This window comes from Myxocyprinus asiaticus, chromosome 39 (assembly GCF_019703515.2).
Source record: "Myxocyprinus asiaticus isolate MX2 ecotype Aquarium Trade chromosome 39, UBuf_Myxa_2, whole genome shotgun sequence".
NCBI classification, from domain to species: domain Eukaryota; kingdom Metazoa; phylum Chordata; class Actinopteri; order Cypriniformes; family Catostomidae; genus Myxocyprinus; species Myxocyprinus asiaticus.
Window position 1 is genome coordinate 7,170,337 of NC_059382.1, and position 19,223 is coordinate 7,189,559.

The 19,223-nt window shown below is 39.0% G+C and overlaps 1 protein-coding gene, 1 long non-coding RNA gene and 1 pseudogene across 3 annotated transcripts; 2 read left to right on the forward strand and 1 right to left on the reverse strand.

Annotated features, from left to right (window-relative positions):
- Positions 1–1,576: 1,576 nt before the first annotated feature.
- Positions 1,577–6,578, forward strand: LOC127429631 (C3a anaphylatoxin chemotactic receptor-like; annotated as a pseudogene).
- A 957-nt stretch (positions 6,579–7,535) lies between these two features.
- On the reverse strand, positions 7,536–19,174 carry lin37 (lin-37 DREAM MuvB core complex component). Of its 2 annotated transcripts, none has more exons than XM_051679168.1 (10): positions 19,049–19,115; positions 18,561–18,651; positions 17,878–17,953; positions 11,654–11,704; positions 11,000–11,029; positions 10,064–10,149; positions 9,604–9,761; positions 8,547–8,678; positions 7,969–8,042; positions 7,536–7,819 (listed from the first exon to the last, which is right to left on the reverse strand). In XM_051679168.1, exons 2-10 carry the CDS (start codon positions 18,592–18,594, stop codon positions 7,741–7,743), a joined length of 720 nt encoding a protein of 239 aa, XP_051535128.1. In that variant the 5' UTR covers positions 18,595–18,651; positions 19,049–19,115; the 3' UTR covers positions 7,536–7,740. The 2 variants fall into 2 exon arrangements, with proteins under 2 accessions (XP_051535128.1, XP_051535127.1); XM_051679167.1 differs by having other exon boundaries at positions 7,540–7,819; positions 19,081–19,174.
- Positions 7,989–8,986, forward strand: LOC127429866 (uncharacterized). The gene is made up of 3 exons (XR_007895364.1): positions 7,989–8,119; positions 8,332–8,357; positions 8,573–8,986. It is a non-coding gene; the product is annotated as an uncharacterized LOC127429866 (long non-coding RNA).
- Positions 19,175–19,223: the final 49 nt, after the last annotated feature.

Sequence of the window (19,223 nt, forward strand, 5' to 3'; positions counted from 1 at the left end):
GGACAATCTTCAGACAAACTATACATAAGACTAATTTTAATACATGGTGAGTTCATAATGCAACACCAAACGAGGACCAACAGATGATGGTGAACTAAACTAAATGATGGACGAATACCTAATTTGACACAAACAACTCATGAACGGGACAGAGGATCGGCCGGCTTGTGGAAGAGTGTGAATGAGGTGAGTGAATGCTTATCTAACAGCAGTTTTAGAGAGATATTCATTAATTTCGACAGAAATATTAGATGATGAATTGATACCAACTCCAACCGTAAAACATGGGATACTTCATATGCCACTGCCTGAACCTTGGATTTAGGATGGACCCCACCGAACCTCACCGAAATGACTTGCCGGCATCAACTTGGTCTATTGATAGGATACACGCTTGAAAGGAATGCATAGACTATAATTTAATTGCCAACAAAAGCCTTCATCAGCCAACTAACAATGGACTTTCAGAACTTCTGCAGTTAATCCAGGATGGACTTCAAAGGCATAGTCATTAATCTTACAGTTCATACAAAATCTTTGTTTAAACAATGGCCCTTAAAACTTACTTAGTTTACAATTTTTAAACCATGACTTGCACTACACACACAAGAAACTAATATTGGCATTATATTCATGCTGTTTAGCCAGAGAGGAACTGGCCCCCACAGTGAGCCTTGTTTCTCCCAGGGTTATTTTTCTCCACTAACCAACATCTTATGGAGTTTTGTGTTTCTTGCCACAGTCACCTTGGCTTGCTCACATGGGTTCTAAACACAATTATTATTTATTTAATTATTTTTATACACAATTTACAGTCATATTTTAATCAAACTACACAATGATGACTCTAATACTTTACATATATTACAGATTAATTTTCTGTTAAAGCATGATTTTCTGTAAAGCTGCTTTGAAAGAATATGTGTTGTGAAAAGCGCTATACAAATAAAAATGACTTGACTAAAGGACTGCGTGCATGTGGCACACCACTATTGTAGGCACATGCCCACTGCCCTCTGCAGTACCTGATACAGGTATTGATATACTTGATAAAATCATATCATCAAGAATGCTGATGACACCACATTTAAAAACCTTATCAGTAACAACAACAAATCAGCCTATAGGGATTCAGTGCAACAGCTTTGAGTCTGGTATAAAACCAACAATTTGTCAACAAGACCAAGAAGACAGACCAAGGGGGCCTGGGTAGCTCAGCAAGTAAATACGCTGACTACCACACCTCAAGTAGCAAGTTCGAATCCAGGGCGTGCTGAGTGACTCCAGTCAGGCTTCCAAAGCAACCAATTGGCCTGGTTGCTAGGGTGGGTAGAGTCACATTGGGTTAACCTCCTTGTGGTCACTATAATGTGGTTCTTGCTCTCGGTGGGGCACGTGGTGAGTTGTGCATGGATGCCGTGGAGAATAGCATGAGCCTCCACAAGCGCTAGGTCTCTGTGGTAACGCGCTCAACAAGCCACATGGTAAAATGTGTGGATTGACTGTCTCAGACACGGAGGCAACTGAGATTCGTCCTCTGCCACCATGAGGACTTAGAGCTTATTGGGAATTGGGCATGCCAAAATTGGGGAGAAAAAACCCACCAGACAGAAGACAGACTAAGACCAAAGAGGCTATTTACCTTAGAAAGGCCTGTCCCATCCAGACCCTCCTGTGCATCTACGGTGGAAGTGCACAGTTTCAAGAAACATGCAAAGAAGTTATTGTGAGATTTGACAACACAAACCTGAAAAAGAGAAAATCAGTAAGAGTTTAATCTGTGCACTATAAATTACAAAGTTCAATATGCTTTTTTTAAGCACATGCTGTTTTAAAGATAGTTTCAATTTGTCCAAAATTTTGAACAAAAGAACTGATTTAGAGAAACATACATTTATTTTTTGCAGCTTGTATGGTATATATTTTTTTTTCTGATTAACTTTTTTTTATTGATTTACACAACTGACACAGAAAAGCAAAACATATATTCACAGAATCAGCATTTAACCCCCATTATTCCCTTTCCCCCTCCCAATCCCAAGCCCCACCCTGACCCTCAACAGATATACACACACACAAAAAAGAAAGAAAAAACTAAATAAAGAAATAAAGAAAAAAAGAAATATATATATATATATATATATATATATATATATATATATATATATATGAATTATCATAAATATTTAAAACTGCACTTCTCTCTCCACTGCCCCTCCCCGAGAGTCCTCCAAAAAGGCCAAATAGCTGCCCCATTTTTTATTAAATAAATCTAAGTTGCCTATCCTTCTACATGACATTTCCTCGAATGCCGCTACCCTCCCCGTCTCTGTGCACCACTCTTGAAATGAGGCGCTCCAGCCAACTTCCATCCCCTAAGAATAATTTGTCTGCCGATCACAACACTGGCTAGGACCCGATTTTTTATGCATTTATCCCATATATTAATGATCGCCCCATCACCTACAATACAGAGTCTGGGGCAAAATTACATTTGAGTGCCCAATATGTCACACATAAAACTCTGAACCCTCAACCAAAAATTCTTGGATCTTAACACACCACCAAAAAACATGGCATCGCCAGCAGGTGTGTGTGTATTTAAGACCAAGCCTATACAATCTAGAGGGGGTCCAATAGAATCAATGTAAAATCTTAAATTGCATAAGGCGCACCCTTGCATCTCTAGATGTAGACTTGACATTTTTTAGAATCCTAGCCCACACTCACTCCTCCAATACCAAGTTTAAATCTTTCTCCCATAATCTCTTGGGAGAAGTTGAAGCTCCATCCCCCAGACACTGATGCCTCATGACCTTTTCCAAAAGCAGAAATCTCCACTCCCAGAGTATCTGCCGCTTTAGTGGGGTGTATGCTACTCCCAAAAATAGTACAGTGCATGTGGCGCAGCTGTAAATACCTAAAGAACTGAGTCCCAATCCCAAAATGTTGAACCATACTTTCAAAGGATCTCAACACTCCACTCTCATATAGGTCACCGAGTGTATTAACCTCCCTCACAATCCACTCTGACCAGCAGAAAGGGGACTTATTAATACATAACTTTGGGTTCAGCCATAAGCTCAAAGCAACATTTAAATTAATGTCAGAATTAAACAGTCTGGACACTTTTGTCCAGATATGCGAGATAACGGGGTGTAACTTAACTTCTCTGGTTAGTTTGATAGAAAGGCTTTGCAATGGTGAAATAGGGGCAAGAACTTCCTGTTCAATACAAACCCAGGGAGGGGCTCTCTCTAGAAGCGACCAATGAACCAAATGTCTGAGACCGAATGCATAATAATAAAACAAAATTCTTGGGTAGGCCTAGCCCACCTTTGTCAATCGGCTTATGCAATTTACTGGAATGTAATCTGGGACGTTTACCATTCCAAATGAAGGACTTCGCTATTGCTTGAAATAAGAGAGGGAGACATCTATAGGGAGAGATTGTAGCAGGTAGTTGAATTCTGGAATACAATTCATTTTAATAACACTAACCTTCCCAATCATAGATAAATGTAATGAAGCCCACCTGCCCACATCGCTCGAAAATCTTTTTATTAAAGGGTCAAAATGAACTCTAATTAAATCACACAAATTTGCTGGGAATAAAATACCCAGATACTTCATTCCCTGTTTGGGCCACTGGAAGGTGCCCGGCTGAAAAGCCATTACCAGGCAGTACGCTGTAAGAACCAAAGCTTCGGATTTAGACCAATTAACTCTGTATCCTGAGAATTTACAAAAGGAATTAATAATTCTGTGGAGGCAAGGCATAGATCTAGTGGGGTCAGAGACAAATAATAAAATATCATCTGCGTAAAGCAAAAGCTTAGGCGCCACACCTCCCTCCATCACCCCTGGAAAATCATCCTCCTTTCTTATCGCGGCTGCTAATGGTTCCAGGGCAAGACAGAACAATAATGGGGAAAGAGGGCAACCCTGCCAGGTGCCCATATCCAGAGTAAAATAATCTGAAATTAATCCATTTATTTGTACTGCCGCTACCGGGTGTCTATAAAGTAACTTAATCCATCCAATAAAAGTATTCCCGAACCCGTACATTTCCAAAATCATAAAAAGATAATCCCATTCTACTGTATCAAATGCCTTTTTGGCATCAAGTGAGATGGCAGTGACCGGAGTCTGATCATTCGCCACTGACCACATGATATTGATGAAAAGTCCAATGTTATCAGAAGAGCTACAGCCCCGAATAAACCCCACCTGATCTATATGTATAAGAGATGTCATAACTTTACTTAATTTTTTACAATATTTTAACGTTTAGCTGGATCAGGGAAATTGGATGGCAACTCTTACACTTGCTTGGATCTTTGTCCTTCGGGCTTGTGTCATGGTTGGCAGAAGCTTTCCATTCTTAAATGATTCCGTATAAACTAGCAAAAGTGGAGCTAGTTCTGTAGCATAAGATCTAAAAACCTTCAGCGGCAAAACCATCTGGCCCCGGAGCCTTGCCTGTAGGCAAGGCCTTAATTACCACGCCAAGCTCCTCCAAGGTTATCTCAGAATCAAGAGAATTTTTTGCTTAGCTGACAGTTTAGGAAGTTCTAATGGTTCCACAAAGTTTCTAGTATCCTCTTCAGTAGACGAAGATGTGGAACTATAAAGATCAAGATAGAATTCTTTAAAAGCATTATTAATATCAGTGGTTGGGGTAAATATTTCACCACCAGCAGATTTCACTGAGGGAATAGTAGAAAAAGACTCTCTCTGTTTTATATATCTAGCCAGAAGCTTCCCTGCTTTGTCCCCTGACTCAAAGTATGACTGTCTTGTCCTGAATAGCCAACACTCCACCTTCTGCGACAAAATAGTATTATATCTGTATTTCAATCGGGTCAATTCTCTGAGGCCATTAGACGACATTCGGCGCTTCAGCTCTGCCTCGGCACCTTTAACATTCCCTTCTAATTCCACGAGTTCTTGTGCTTTGGATTTTTTGGTGAATGCGGCATACTGTATGATCCGACCCCAAAGAACCGCCTTAAGTGCCTCCCAAGCCATGCCCACAGAGGATACTGAGGACCAGTTGGTCTCCATATAGACACTGATTTCAGCCTTTAGCATTTGTTGGAATTCAGGATTTTGCAAAAGGGATACATTAAAACACCAACTAGACCAAGACCAAGATTTTTACACATCCTGTGAAGTGTCAATGTTGCTCTATATATCATATTTCTTATGCTTAAGAAGAGAAATAATCTTCCTTCTTTTTATGGGGTGCCCCAACCCATTCACATTCCACGTGGAGAGAGACAATCCACTCATATTAACATTTGATATTTTGACATGTAAGAAAAAATAGATCTTGTCAAAAACAAGATTTTAAAGAACACATTCCAACATTAGTGCGACAATCAAAACCCAAACATCCCCCAGATCCAAACAAACAGTAAAAAGACAAACGTGTGCATTAACCCCGCACACGACTGCGCCAACTGGTGTCCACCCCTCCGAACTCAAACAGTTCATACACACCTACGAGAACCCTCGTGACAACTTTGCCATCAGATTGCTCAGCTGATCAATATATTTAAGTAAAAATGTATATAATTTATATAAAATATTCCACCATGCAAAATAAGGTCATGTTGAGCCTTAAATTTGTTCTTTCGTTATTGTTTTTGGCCATCTTCATTGGTCTCATTGGAAATGGGCTTGTCATATTCATGACTGGCTATAAAATGAGGATGTCAGTCAACTCCATTTGGTTCCTCAACTTGGCAAACCCAAGTTGTATATCTCTTCTCTGGATTTGGTGAGAGAGACTTTTGCAACTTTCTTCGCTTTGTGCCAAGGCTGAACATATTTGCTAGCATTTTTCTGCTAACAACAATCATGCCTATATACACATGGATGGTTGTGTGGGCTCAGAAAATACAAACTCTAGTCAAAGCAAAAATCATTTGCATTATTGTGTGGCTTTCATCCATCGGCTGCAACATCCTTTATGCCATAAAATAATTTGTGTTCAATGATGAACTTTTAAAAATCGTTAAGCCTCTGGGCTTATTTGGGTTTATGGTGGGCTTTTTCATCCCCTTCCTGATCATCATGTCTTTATACATGGCTATTGCGGTACGAGTCAAACACCTCAAAAGGAGAACGCATCTTAGGCCTTTGTGGGTCATAGCTGTGGTCCTGGCTTTTTTATATGCTGGTTTCCATCGCATGTTTGTCTAAATTGTTTAATAATTGCAGCAGAGAATAAGTGGTGGAATAACCGGATTCCAGAGGTAAGTTTTATAGTAGCACTTTTAGCTGAATGCATGTATTTTCTAAACAGCTGTTTGAACCTGATTCTCTATATGTGCATGTGTGATGAGTATAAGAATCTTAAACAGTCCCTGCTGCTGGTGCTTAAGATGGCTTTTACTGAAGATCTGACCTTCAGAGTCACAAAGCAGAAAAAAACCCATCTCCACCCCTTCCAGAGGTTAGGATGACAAACCAAACCTTAGAGAAAATCAGCCTCTGAGAATTTATATTATTCTTCATGCTGCACTGAAGTTTCAGTGGTCTGAATAATCCGATAAAACAAGCCAAAAATGCAGCCTTGTTATGCACCACCTTGTGACAGATCAGATTGAGATAAAGAGTGAAATTTTGATGACTAGAGGGCAGATCCCCTTATTTATAGTATGAACTACTTTAGGAATTATAAAATAAGGGATTTTTCATTCTAAAGAATTCACAGTGACTGGTGTAAACAGAACTTTAAAAGAGGCATACTTTTATTTTTCCTCCATTGATTTTCTCATTGTCATCATCTCAAAGACATTGATATTGTAATAGAATTCTTATATACCATCATTTCATTTCAGTAATGCTCAGCTTTAGATATTCCGAATAAAATGCATATAAGAAATCAATCATTTGCTTTGTACATTTCTTCCATATCTCCACACACATACTTTTTTGTTACTGTTTAAGGAATGTTCCAGGTTCAATACAAGATCATTCGAAAGTATTTTTGAGATTATGTTGATTACCACAAAAAAAATGAAAACAATAAAAATAACTTGACCCTTGTTTATAAATAAAAATATAAAAATAAAATATCGGGTTATAGTAAGGCACTTACAATTTTTTAAATACAAAAGCTCATTTCGTTCAGCATTGCCTCAAAGATGCATGAATGGTATCTGTTTCTGTGGCTTGGACATACACAAAATTAAAGCACACAAGCAATCTAAACACGTGTATGTTTCATGATGGCATGACTGGATCCTTTCCATAAATGTTTTTCATCGAATGCATTGTCAAAATGCATTACCCATGCAATTAATTTCTGTGTTTACTTAGCCTACAAACAAACTCTAAGTTCTCATCTCTACTATAATGGCACCTCACAGAGAGGAAACAGTGGGTAGATAACAGTCAAGAAAGGAACATACTGAGCAGGCAAGTCGTAATGGAAAAAGCCAAGAACTGTCATAAACACAGTCATTTAAATTCATGAATATTATTTTATTCAATATAACCAAAACATTAAATTACTCTTTAGGTCAGTACTGCAGAGTTATTTCAAGAGAAAAACAAAGAGATTACAAAAAACAATTGCTCACACACATATAGTTTTAGTTCAGTTATCAATTCACAATTTTGCTTGAACTATTTTAATCACTTAAGGCTTCATACCAGACTATTTGAGTGTCTTTGTTTGTCTCTTAACACAGTATTTGTTCAGATGACCTAGTGATGATGCGTGAACTAACGTTCATACATTTCCTTAAGAATTTTTATGCTCTCGCTGTATCTTAGCTGGTTTTTATTGGAGGCCTCCTTCCACCTAAAACACATGTGAATCAAAAGTAACATATATGTGATGATTTAACTTGTAAATATCCATTGGCATGGCATATCCAATGCCAATAATAACACTTTTATCAATCACCAATTAAAAAACAAATATGATATATCATAAAGAAGAACTCATACTTCTGTCTAATTTTCTTCCAGCGTTTGATGTGACTGAAGATAAGAGGTGATGCCCCTGCTGCAGAGTCTACAGACTGACAAAGAAAGAAAAAGATGTTTAAGAGCAGAAAAGCACAATTTGATATGGATATGAGAAATGCATGATTAAAGGGTTAGTTCACCCAAAAATAAACATTTGGTTATCATTTACTCACCCTAATGATTTTCTTATGTGAAACATAAAATGGTGTGCAGAATGTTGCCACAGCAATTGCTGCAGTACATATTCACTTTAACTTTACGGAGAAAAGATGTAATGAAAGTGAATGGTGACTGAGACAAATATTTTGCCTAATATCTTCTTTTGTGTTTCATGGAACAAAGTCATACAGGCTTGGAACAACATTAAGGTGAGTAAATGATGACAGAACTTTCATTTTGGGTGAGCTATCCCTTTAAGAGATAAGCATAAGTGCTGTCAGTTTAGAAGCAACTTTATCTCCTCTCCATTTAACACTTTGTCAAAAAAGAGGTGTTTAGATACAATTACAGATTATTAAAGAAAGATACGCATTTCCTGTAGACTGCAGTCAACTCACCTGGCTCTCTGCGGGTTTCTCTACAGGAGGAATTCTGAGATTAACCAGCTCACCAGCAGAATTGACCGAGCAGGAAACAGGTGGAGGAAGTCTGTACACGTTCTGACCTTTGCCGTTCAACATGTCAGTCATCTGAAAGAATGAGAATCAAACAGAACTTGAAACAATTGCTTCATTTTTCTCAACATTTTCCCCTTATTGTGATACTTCTCATTGCATGAACTGGAACTATTTTATAAATCGGTGGAGGCAAGGATGATCCTCAATGCATACAGGAGCCATCTGGGCAAATTCAAAGAAAAACAAGTTGAATTTCTCTCTCCACTGGGTAAATGAATTCAGAGGGGAAATTGAAGCAGAAATGTAGCAGCTTATTTAGCAACCAACAACAAATTTGTTTTTATGATATCCTCACAATTAAAAGGTTATTATATAACATACGTTGCATTGAGCCGAGACATGTTTTATGCTTTGTTTGCTTCAAAAATAAACCTCAGCTAAGAGAGGTAAAGGGAGAGCTAACTGTGCCTTAAAAGGAATGTTCTAGGTCAATTAGGAGTTAAGCTCTATTAATAGCACCTGTGGCATCCTGTCAGTTTCCAAAGAAAAATAGGCCAATCCCACAATTTATAAAAACAAAACAAAAACAACAAAAAAGCACTTTTTCAATACTGCACTTTCAATGGGTTCTATGGGGCAACTTTTGAGCATTGGAATAAACATTAAAGTAAACAAGTATCACACTGTTTTAAAAACATTTTAAGATGTTTTAGTATAAGAATAGTGCAACACCAATTAACACTAACACTGGTTAACCAGTAACCAGTAAATATGTAATAACATCAATATATTTTGTTCATTGGCATGGTTATCTTGGCATGATTATCTGTGCCTTCCATATTTGGGCATCACCATCAGAGAAAATCAACACACTACATTTCCATGACCAGTTCCAGTCTGGAATAAAACAGAGTTATGACAACAAGCTGAATGATCAGGTCAGTGGCCAATGCTGAAGAGCATTTCAAATCATTGCAGTATGAGTAGTGGGTCTGACCTCGTCCTCTCCAGAGCTGTGAGGGGGACTGGGGGCAGTTTTCTCTCGCACAGTGGGGTTGTTTCTCATCCATGCCCGACAGATAGGGTAGAGTGGAGTGGTGGTGCTGAACTGTGCCAAGTCCACACTACGGTCAAATAACTTGATGACATAAGCATCTGATTGAAAAAAAGTGACATGTGGCATTAAGAAAACGGGAAGTAAAAAAAAAAAAAAAAAAAAAACTAAAATATGAATTTAATTCTCAAAAACTGGGCTTGAGATAAAAACTTGTCTAAAGTTCTTTTTCACTGATTTGACAATAGATTGGAAATAAACCCACAGTGTTTCTTAGAAATGGTAAGATCCTTAAGATCCAAAATTGTCAAGACATATTGTACATATACTTCGCTATTTGCTCTTTACTTTTGTTATTACATAGGTGTTCAGTCTCACATATATTTAATCTTTTGGCTCTTACTTTGTTTGTGCTGGTTGGTTTCAGCCAGGCTATCATCCATCTCTTTGCGCTTCTTCCTTCTATGTTGTGGGAATCGTGATGATGGTCTGTGAGAGGCAATGGTGCATTTAAAGTTCTTACAATCTTTGCCAAACCTGTGATTTTTTTTAAATTTTTATATATTCTTCCTAAGCAGTAATTCAGTGGTGAAAGGTCATTGAAACATTAGAAAGTCTTAATTTAATCTTAAAATAAACTTTGAATATCTGCTGTTTTGTTAGGATTGGGTAGTGTAAATTTTTACAAAGCATGCTTCAAATGATAAAGGGTCTTACAGGGTTCCCCCCAAATTTTTGACCAATAACATGTCATAGTCCTTCCCAGTCGTTTGTGATTACTGGACAAGGATTTTCAAAAATTATTCAAATTCAGACTAATTTGTTAATGAATCATTCAGCCCAATTTTTGAACCATTTGACCAATTCATTGAAAAGAACTGACTCAATAGAACAATTCACTCAGAAATCGGACATCACTATGGCTTGCGGCAGGTTTTACTCTCATATACCAGAACTAAAGAGCAATATATAATTGATGAAATATTTTAGAGCAAAAAGAAAATTAAATTCACTATAAAAATGTCCAGTACTTTTAGGATTTTATTAACTCTCATGATTGATCCAGGCCTAGAAAACACAATTTTAAAATTCCCAGATATGTCCAAGTTCGTAAAAAGGCTCACACAGAGCTTGGTAGTGTGTAATACAGTACTTATTTTAGTAATATGACATGAAGCATTCTTCATGTTTTCAAGGGCTGATTTAATCAATGACGTCTTTCAGGCTATAAAATGTATTGCTGGACTACTTTCAATAGTTATTAATGTGGTTATTAAACAAAACCGACATTGTCTCATCCACTAAAAATAAAATAAAGGTCAGAGAAGATTTTGCTTGCCTTTTCCCAGCAGAGGAAGGTGACAAATCCCTGTTAAAGAGAAAGGAGAGTAAGAAAAAAAATAATCTGCATTACACAGAATTGTTAAATTATTATTTTTTTTCCTTTTTGGAGGGGCGGGATTTTCTCCCCTTTTCTCCCCAATTTGGCATGCCCAGTTCCCAATGTGCTCTAAGTCCTCGTGGTGGCGTAGTGACTCGCCTCAATCCGGGTGGCGGAGGACGAATCTCAGTTGCCTCCACGTCTGAGACCGTCAATCCGCACATCTTATCACGTGGCTTGTTGAGCGCATTGCTGTGGAGACCTCAACCCGGGTGGCGGCTTCACGCTATTCTCCGCGGCATCCACACACAACTCTCCACGCGCCCCACCGAGAGCGAGAACCACATTATAGCGACCACAACGTGACTCTATCCACCCAAGCAACCGGGGCCAATTGGTTGCTTAGGAATTTTGACTGGAGTCACTCAGCACGCCCTGGATTCGACCTTGTGACTCCAGGTGTGGTAGTCATCGTCTTAACAATTTTTGACTTTAAATGTCTTTAAAAACTTGACTACAATTTTTTTTTACCTTACATGTCTTTAAAAACTTGTCTACAGTTTTCTGACAGGGTGATGTGTTTATGTTAGTCATGCAAAGATAAGTGCATACTTGCTCAAAGAGTCTGCTGCCATTTTTCCAGCATCCTCTTCATTTTGCTCTCTGGACCAGAAAAGAGAGCAAAGAAGATTATTCACATGCCAGTTTTAATTTGTTTATTTACAATAATTACTCAGACACATTTCTCAGACAAATTTCCCTTTTCTGAATCAATATCAACGTTATCTGAGAACATCTGAAAGCAAATACAAGCATGTCTGCTTTAGCTTTAATGTACCTAACTTGCTATGAAAAGATGCTTTAAGAGTAGTTCCGGTTCTGAGAAGAAATGTAATCATTGTAATTATAGCAGTTAACAAGACCATTAGATTGAAATCAGATTAACATAAATGATGGGCTGTAACAAAGAATCAAAGTATCAGTCTGAGCACAGTGGAACTAGAGATCCTTGAGATGCCTTAAAAGGCCATTATGTTTCAGTTGGCCACATTTCCTAAACACTTCCTGTTGTCCTATATCTTATTTACTCCTGATTTCTGAGAAAAGTCAAGAACAGATTCCAAATAATTTCCAAAGGTTCTGGAAAAGCAGATAAAAATGTTTGTATGTTCTTCTTACTATATTTGGTAACTCTATGACACTGGTGTGCTAATTTGTTGGGCTCTCGCACTACACAGGATACAACATCATAGTAGAAGTGGTAATTTAAGGTCAATTAGGGCTGTCACGATTCTGAAATTTGGCTGACAATTAACTGTCAAACAAACAATTGCGATTATATGACAATTGTATGTTTTAGGGCTAATACGATTAATTGTCATAAAAACTGTCATATTTCTTAAGGTGCATTTGTGCTTCATATACAATAGGGGTGTAACGGTTCAAATTTTTCATGGTTCGGTTTGTTTCAAAATCAAATCACTTTATTGTCACACAGCCATATACACAAGTGCAATGGTGTGTGAAATTCTTGGGTGCAGTTCCGATCAACACAGCAGTCGTGACAGTGATGAGACATATACCAATTTACAATAACATCAAATTAACACAGCACAATTTAAACATCTGATATACACATAATTACACTCAACAGTATACAAATAATAACATACACTGTACAGTATACAATGCGCACTATATAGATACACATTATTCAATAAAAATAAAAATATATATATATAAAAAAAAAGTATATATAGTAGTAAATATAGAATGTACAGTATTGTACTGTATTGACATTCAGGCTGTCGGTTGATAGTCAGATGTTAAGAGAGAATATAATATAATATTAATATAATTTATGACAGTCCAGTGTGAGATATAAGAGTAAGGGTAATAAAGTAAGGGTAATAAAGTGCAGTGCTGATGTATTTTGATCATCGGAGATCAAGAGTTCAGAAGTCTGATTGCTTGGGGGAAGAAGCTGTCATGGAGTCGGCTGGTGCGGGTCCTGATGCTGCGATACCGCCTGCCTGATGGTAGCAGTGAGAACAGCCCATGGCTCGGGTGGCTGGAGTCTCTGATGATCCTCTGAGCTTTTTTCACACACCGCCTTGTATATATTTCCTGGAGGGAGGGAAGCTCACCTCCGATGATGTGTCTGGCAGTTCGCACCACCCTTTGCAGTGCTTTGCGGTTGTGGGCGGTGCTATTGCCGTACCAGGCGGAGATGCAGGAGAACACAGTCATGTGTGTACAAGGAATACAGTAGTGGGCTGAGAACACAGCCCTGCGGGGCTCCAGTGTTGAGGGTCAGTGATGAGATGTTGCTGCCTATTCTAACCACCTGGCGTCTGCTTGACAGGAAGTCCAGGATCCAGCTGCACAGCGAGCTGTTTAAGCCCAGAGCCCGGAGTTTCTCATCTAGCTTGGAGGGCACTATGGTGTTGAATGCTGAGCTGTAGTCTACAAACAGCATTCTCACATAAGTGTTCTTTTTTTCCAGGTGGGAGAGAGCAGTGTGTATTGTAGATGCAATGGCATCATCAGTGGAGCGGTTGTTGCGGTAAGCAAACTGCAGTGGGTCAAGAGAGAGAGAGGCAGCACAGAGCAGATATAATCTCTGATTAGTCTCTCAAAGCATTTGCTGATGATGGGGGTCAGAGCAACAGGACGCCAGTCATTTAAGCAAATTATTTTTGATTGCTTTGGAACAGGCACAATGGTGGATGTTTTAAAGCATGTGGGGACTACAGACAAAGAGAGGGAAAGGTTGAAAATGTCCGTAAAAACACCAGCCAGCTGGTTCGTGCACGCTCCGATGACGCGGCCCGGAATGCCGTCTGGGCCCGCGGCTTTGCGGATATTCACCCATCGGAAGGATCGGGTTACATCCACTACAGAGACGGAGAGTGAACTAACCTCTGTAGCTTCGGCCGTGAGAGCAGTGTTATTTTCCTCAAAACGAGCATAAGAAGTATTTAGCTCATCCGGGAGAGAGGCAGCGGTGTTCATGGTGGAGTTTTTATTCCCTTTAAAGTCCGTGATGATGTTAATTCCCTGCCACATGCTTCTAGAGTTGGTGGTGTTAAACTGTCCTTCAATCTTGCTCCTGTACTGATGTTTTGCGGTTCTGATAGTTTTTCGGAGGGCATAACTGGCTTGTTTATGCTCCTCCGCGTTCCCGGAATTAAAAGCGGAGGTCCGCACATTAAGTGCCGCGCGAACATCGCTATTTATCCATGGTTTCTGATTCGGATAGATCCGTATTGTTCTGGTCGGAACCACATCCTCTACGCACTTTCTGATGAAACACATTACGCTATCAGCGTAAAGCTCGATGTCATCATCAGAGGCGGACCGGAACATCTCCCAGTCCGTGTGATCAAAACAGTCTTGTAGCGTAGAATCTGATTGGTCCGACCAGCACTGGATCGTTCTGAGGGTGGGTGCTTCCTGTTTCAGTTTCTGCCTGTAAGCGGGCAGAAGCAGAATGGAAGAGTGGTCCGATTTGCCAAATGGTGGGCGGGGGAGGGATTTGTAGCCATCCCGGAAGGGAGAGTAGCAATGGTCCAAAACCCGGTCCCCTCGTGTGTTGAAATTAATGTGCTGGTGATATTTTGGTGCGACTGATTTTAAACTGGCTTTATTAAAGTCCCCGGTCACAATGAACGCGGCCTCAGGGTGCGCGGTTTCCTGCTCACTTATAGTCCCATACAGTTCCTTGAGTGCCCGGTCTGTGTCGGCTTGTGGGGGAATGTACACAGCTGTGATAATGCCGCTGTGAATTCCCTCGGTAGCCAGAATGGTCGACACAGAAGCATGAGAATTTCCAGATCAGGAGAGCAGAAAGACTTGATAGAATGTACGTTCCTCTGATCACACCAGGATTTGTTGATCATAAAACATACACCACCACCTCTGCTTTTACCTGAGAGGTCTTTCGCTCTGTCTGCTCGGTGCACGGAGAACCCCGCGGGTTCAATGGCTGAGTCTGGAATCTCCGCAGACATCCAAGTTTCTGTAAAGCAGATAATGCAGCAGTCCCTCATCTCGTTGGAAAGAGATCCGCGCTTTCAGCTCGCAGAGCTTGTTATCCAGAGACTGAACATCCAGAGATAACATTTTGTCATCCAGAGACTGAACTGGGTCGATTTGCGCGGCGTCTAACTCTGATGAGAACGCCGGCTCTGTTTCCCCTTTTCCTCCTGCGTTTCCGCGGCCGTGCTGCCCAGACAAAGGGCTCCGCTTGCGTGTTTGTAAACAGCGGGTCGGCATTGAGGAATTTGAAGTCCGGTCTACGTGTGAAATTGCGGAACCAATGTCCAAAAGTGTTTGTCTGTCGTAGGCAATAAGGCAGACAACATCCAATACAAAAAGCATAAGAATTGTGAACAAAAACAAAACATTACTATGTTGTGTCGGAGCTCGCAACGCAGCAGCCATACTCGGCGCAATCTTGAGTCCTAGCGTTTTTAGGTTTTTAGGTTCACGGTTTTAGGTTCACGGTTCAGTATTTGCCATGTTCAGAAAAAAAAAAAATCTACTTAAAAATCCAAAGAATACTCTATTTGGCAAACACTTCAACAGGTTTGCCCTTAATAAAAATCATGGTTTTACAATAGTTACCATAGTTTAATCATGGTATTTGTAGTAAACCACAAAATCAACATTGTTACTGTCATGGTTACAATATATAGTAAAATTATGATTACTATATGAAAACTGCAGTATTACTGTTATAAAATGTGATGGACCATAACATTCTACAGTGAAATCCCATCGGTCTAAAATCCTACTTCACACAGCTGTAAATAAAAACATCATATATGTTCTGATTGGCTGTTTTTGTGTGCGTTGAGCAGCATTTTCTCTTTTACTGTGATTAAAGAAATACTTAATACTGAAAGCATTTCACATCTGGTAAGGATACTGTTAAAGGAAGTGCTATTTCAGCATAGTCAAAATGAATTATGCAACCAGAGACTGTTCCATTGCTCAATCCAAATGCAATCACAAATGTCAAATAAAAAGTGACAACAAAAAGGCACAATGTATAAACATTGCGTACGCACAAAATGGGCATTTAAATGTGCGTAAGCAGTTTCCCATGAACATATCGTGATTTATAAAAAATAAACTTGGCGTAAATATGTGCGCACCATCCGGACACTCTTGACTGTGCGTACGCACTCTTCTACTAATGTGTGTGAATTGGCGACTCCAGCTGGACAAATAAAGAACTGAACAGATTGATTATAAACTCTGATTTATATTTAATTCACATTTAGAATTAAATAAACTAAGTAGTTAAGCATTTGAAACAGAAGTAATCGTTAAGCCAGAAGAAGGCTATATTATTTGTATGTAACTAATTAAAAAGGCATTCCAATATAAGCTGTAAAAGGGAAATATTGGTTTGGGATGTGCTGCATTTGGAGAACTTTCCCGTGTCATCGTAGAGAAGGAACATACAGTAACTAAAAATGACAGCGAAGATTTCTTAGTTTGAGATATTTTCTGTTCTATTACAATCACGTACTGAGATAAGTTCAGCATTTAGATAAAGATGACCTGTAATGCGATGCGCACTGGACTCTGACGTGAAATGGCTCGGTAAAACGGACAGTAGCTATAAGACAGGCACTGCTGGCCACATTCAGTAGTCGGACAAATCATTGGAGAGACATGTCTCATTAGAAACAGTATTGTACAGCTGCAAACAGGTACAGCAATGCATATAAAATATGCATCAAATGTGCTGCCTGCTCCACTTCATCCCGACTCTCATCACAATGAGACCCCCGTTCTAGTCTAATAAAAACATTATGAAAAGTAAATTTGCCGTTCAGCTGTTTTATATATATATATATATATATATATATATATATATATATATATATATATAAAATACCAGTCAAATATAAAAATCTTAGTTGTCCGATGATATCAGACAATGCTGCATAAAGAATTTTAATAATTTTCATTTTGTTTCCAGTACTAAATATTTAACTTCTCAATAAAAACACCCTTAAAACGATTTAAAAGGTTTTCTGAGAAGCAAAATGGCTTAGGTTAGATTTGTCTGCAAAGATAAAACATTTTACCAAGGGATATTCAAGATATATTCTTTGAAAACAAGTTTATATCTTAATAAATAATGTTTCTTCATGGTACAGCATCTAACCTTTGGGCACATGTGACATTTATAGTCTTATAATACAGTTTCTCGTACCGTTAAACGCAGTAATCATGTGTCTGGATGGTGAAATGCATAAGGTAATTGTATGTAGATGAGGACATGCACAGTAAAAACAGGCATTGTACACTCCATATATGGTTATTTTGGGGAGGAGACAGGGTGGGGAATGAATCACGTGCATGTACGCACAATCTTCCGCTAGTTGGGATATATTAAGGGAACTATGCGCAGGTTCTGGCATATGTACGGTTTTATAAATCTGAATGTTTTTGTGCGTACGCAAAATCTGACTTTTGTGCTTACGCACACTTTTAGGAAGAAATCTAAGCAGAGTTTTATACATGAGGCCCCAGGTCATTTATGAGATTTCTATGGGAGAGTATTTTGAAAAGTCTTAACATGTCCATGCTTAAAGAGAGAATTCTGTCACCATGTGGTTCCAAACCCATATTAATGATTTCTTCCATGGAACACAAAAGAAGATGTTAAGCAAGATTTTAGCCTCAAAACCCTTCACTTTAATTGCAAGAAGGAATGTCATACTGGTTTAGAAAAACATGAGGGTGAGTAAACAGTCACAGAATTTTATTTCTAAGCTGAACTGTCCCTTTTATGCACATGAACACGCACTAACCTCTCACTGTCACTCCTCTCAACTAGACCTTGCAACACTGCATCAAGGCGGTTTCGAGCTCCAGGAGTTCCAGCATCTAAAAAAATTAAGTTAAATTAAAAAAAAACTCACATTTACAGAGACATATTTTTTTCTTTTCTCCCAAATTTGGAATGCCCAATTCCCAATGCACTCTAAGTCCTCCTGGTGATGTAGTGACTTGCCTCAATCCGGGTGGTGGAGGACAAACCTCAGTTGCCTCTGGGTCTGAGACCGTCAATCCACGTGTCTTATCATGTGGCTTGTTGAGCACGTTACTGCGGAGACATAGCGCGTGTGGAGGCTTCACGCTATTCTCCGCGGCATCGACACACAACTCACCACATGCCCCACTGAGAGCGAGAACCACATTATAGCGACCACGAGGAGGTTACCCCATGTGACTCTACCCTCCCTAGCAACTGGGCCAATTTGGTTGCTTAGGAGACCTGGCTGGAGTCACTCAGCATGCCCTGGATTTGAACTCGGGACTCCAGGGGTGGTAGTCAGCATCTTTACTCGCTGAGCTACCCAGGCCCCTACAGAGACATATTAGTCCAAATTGCATCTATACCAAAATATGAAGAAGCATAACTTGCACTCAAAAATATTCCACATACTAAGAATACAAATTGTCGTGTGAAGGTCTTGGTGTGCATCCTCACCTGTTTTCTCAGTCTTGATTTTACAATGAAGCATTATACCTCCAAAATGCTCCTCAAACAACAGGGATTCTCTTCCTTTACTTTCATTCAGCTGAGGATTTAATATATTAAATTATATTTAAAGTTATTCACAGCTTGTTATACAATTATTTTATTATTATTATTTTGGTTAATAACTGCTTTAAGTGATATTTGAAAACAACACTTGCATTCACAGTTACATATTACTTTGAAAATTAATAGGACGACGTTTGAAAAGGAAAAAACACAGGATGTATGAAAAATAAGTGAAAATAATGTTGAAAACATGTTGAAAACAATGATCGTATTATTTTGCTAATCAGCTTCCATGACATAAACAGCTGATGTTAGCTAGCCAGAAAACCAATAAAATTCCTCATTAACGACATTAAAACGCTTCTCCGCCTACACGAATATGTTAATAATAATACAATACTGTAAATAATAACAAAAGGACCGTTATTTACCCTTTATGAGCGCAAAATTAAACCTTATTCACCTTTCAATGTTTAGCTGAAAGACTGACGACGAGCCGCTTCTATTCGGTCTCAATCCGACATTCCTCTTCCGCGCGCAATAACGTTCCTGGCTCGTCATTGGACGCAGCAGATGGGCGTGTATCACTCTTATTGGTTCAAATTG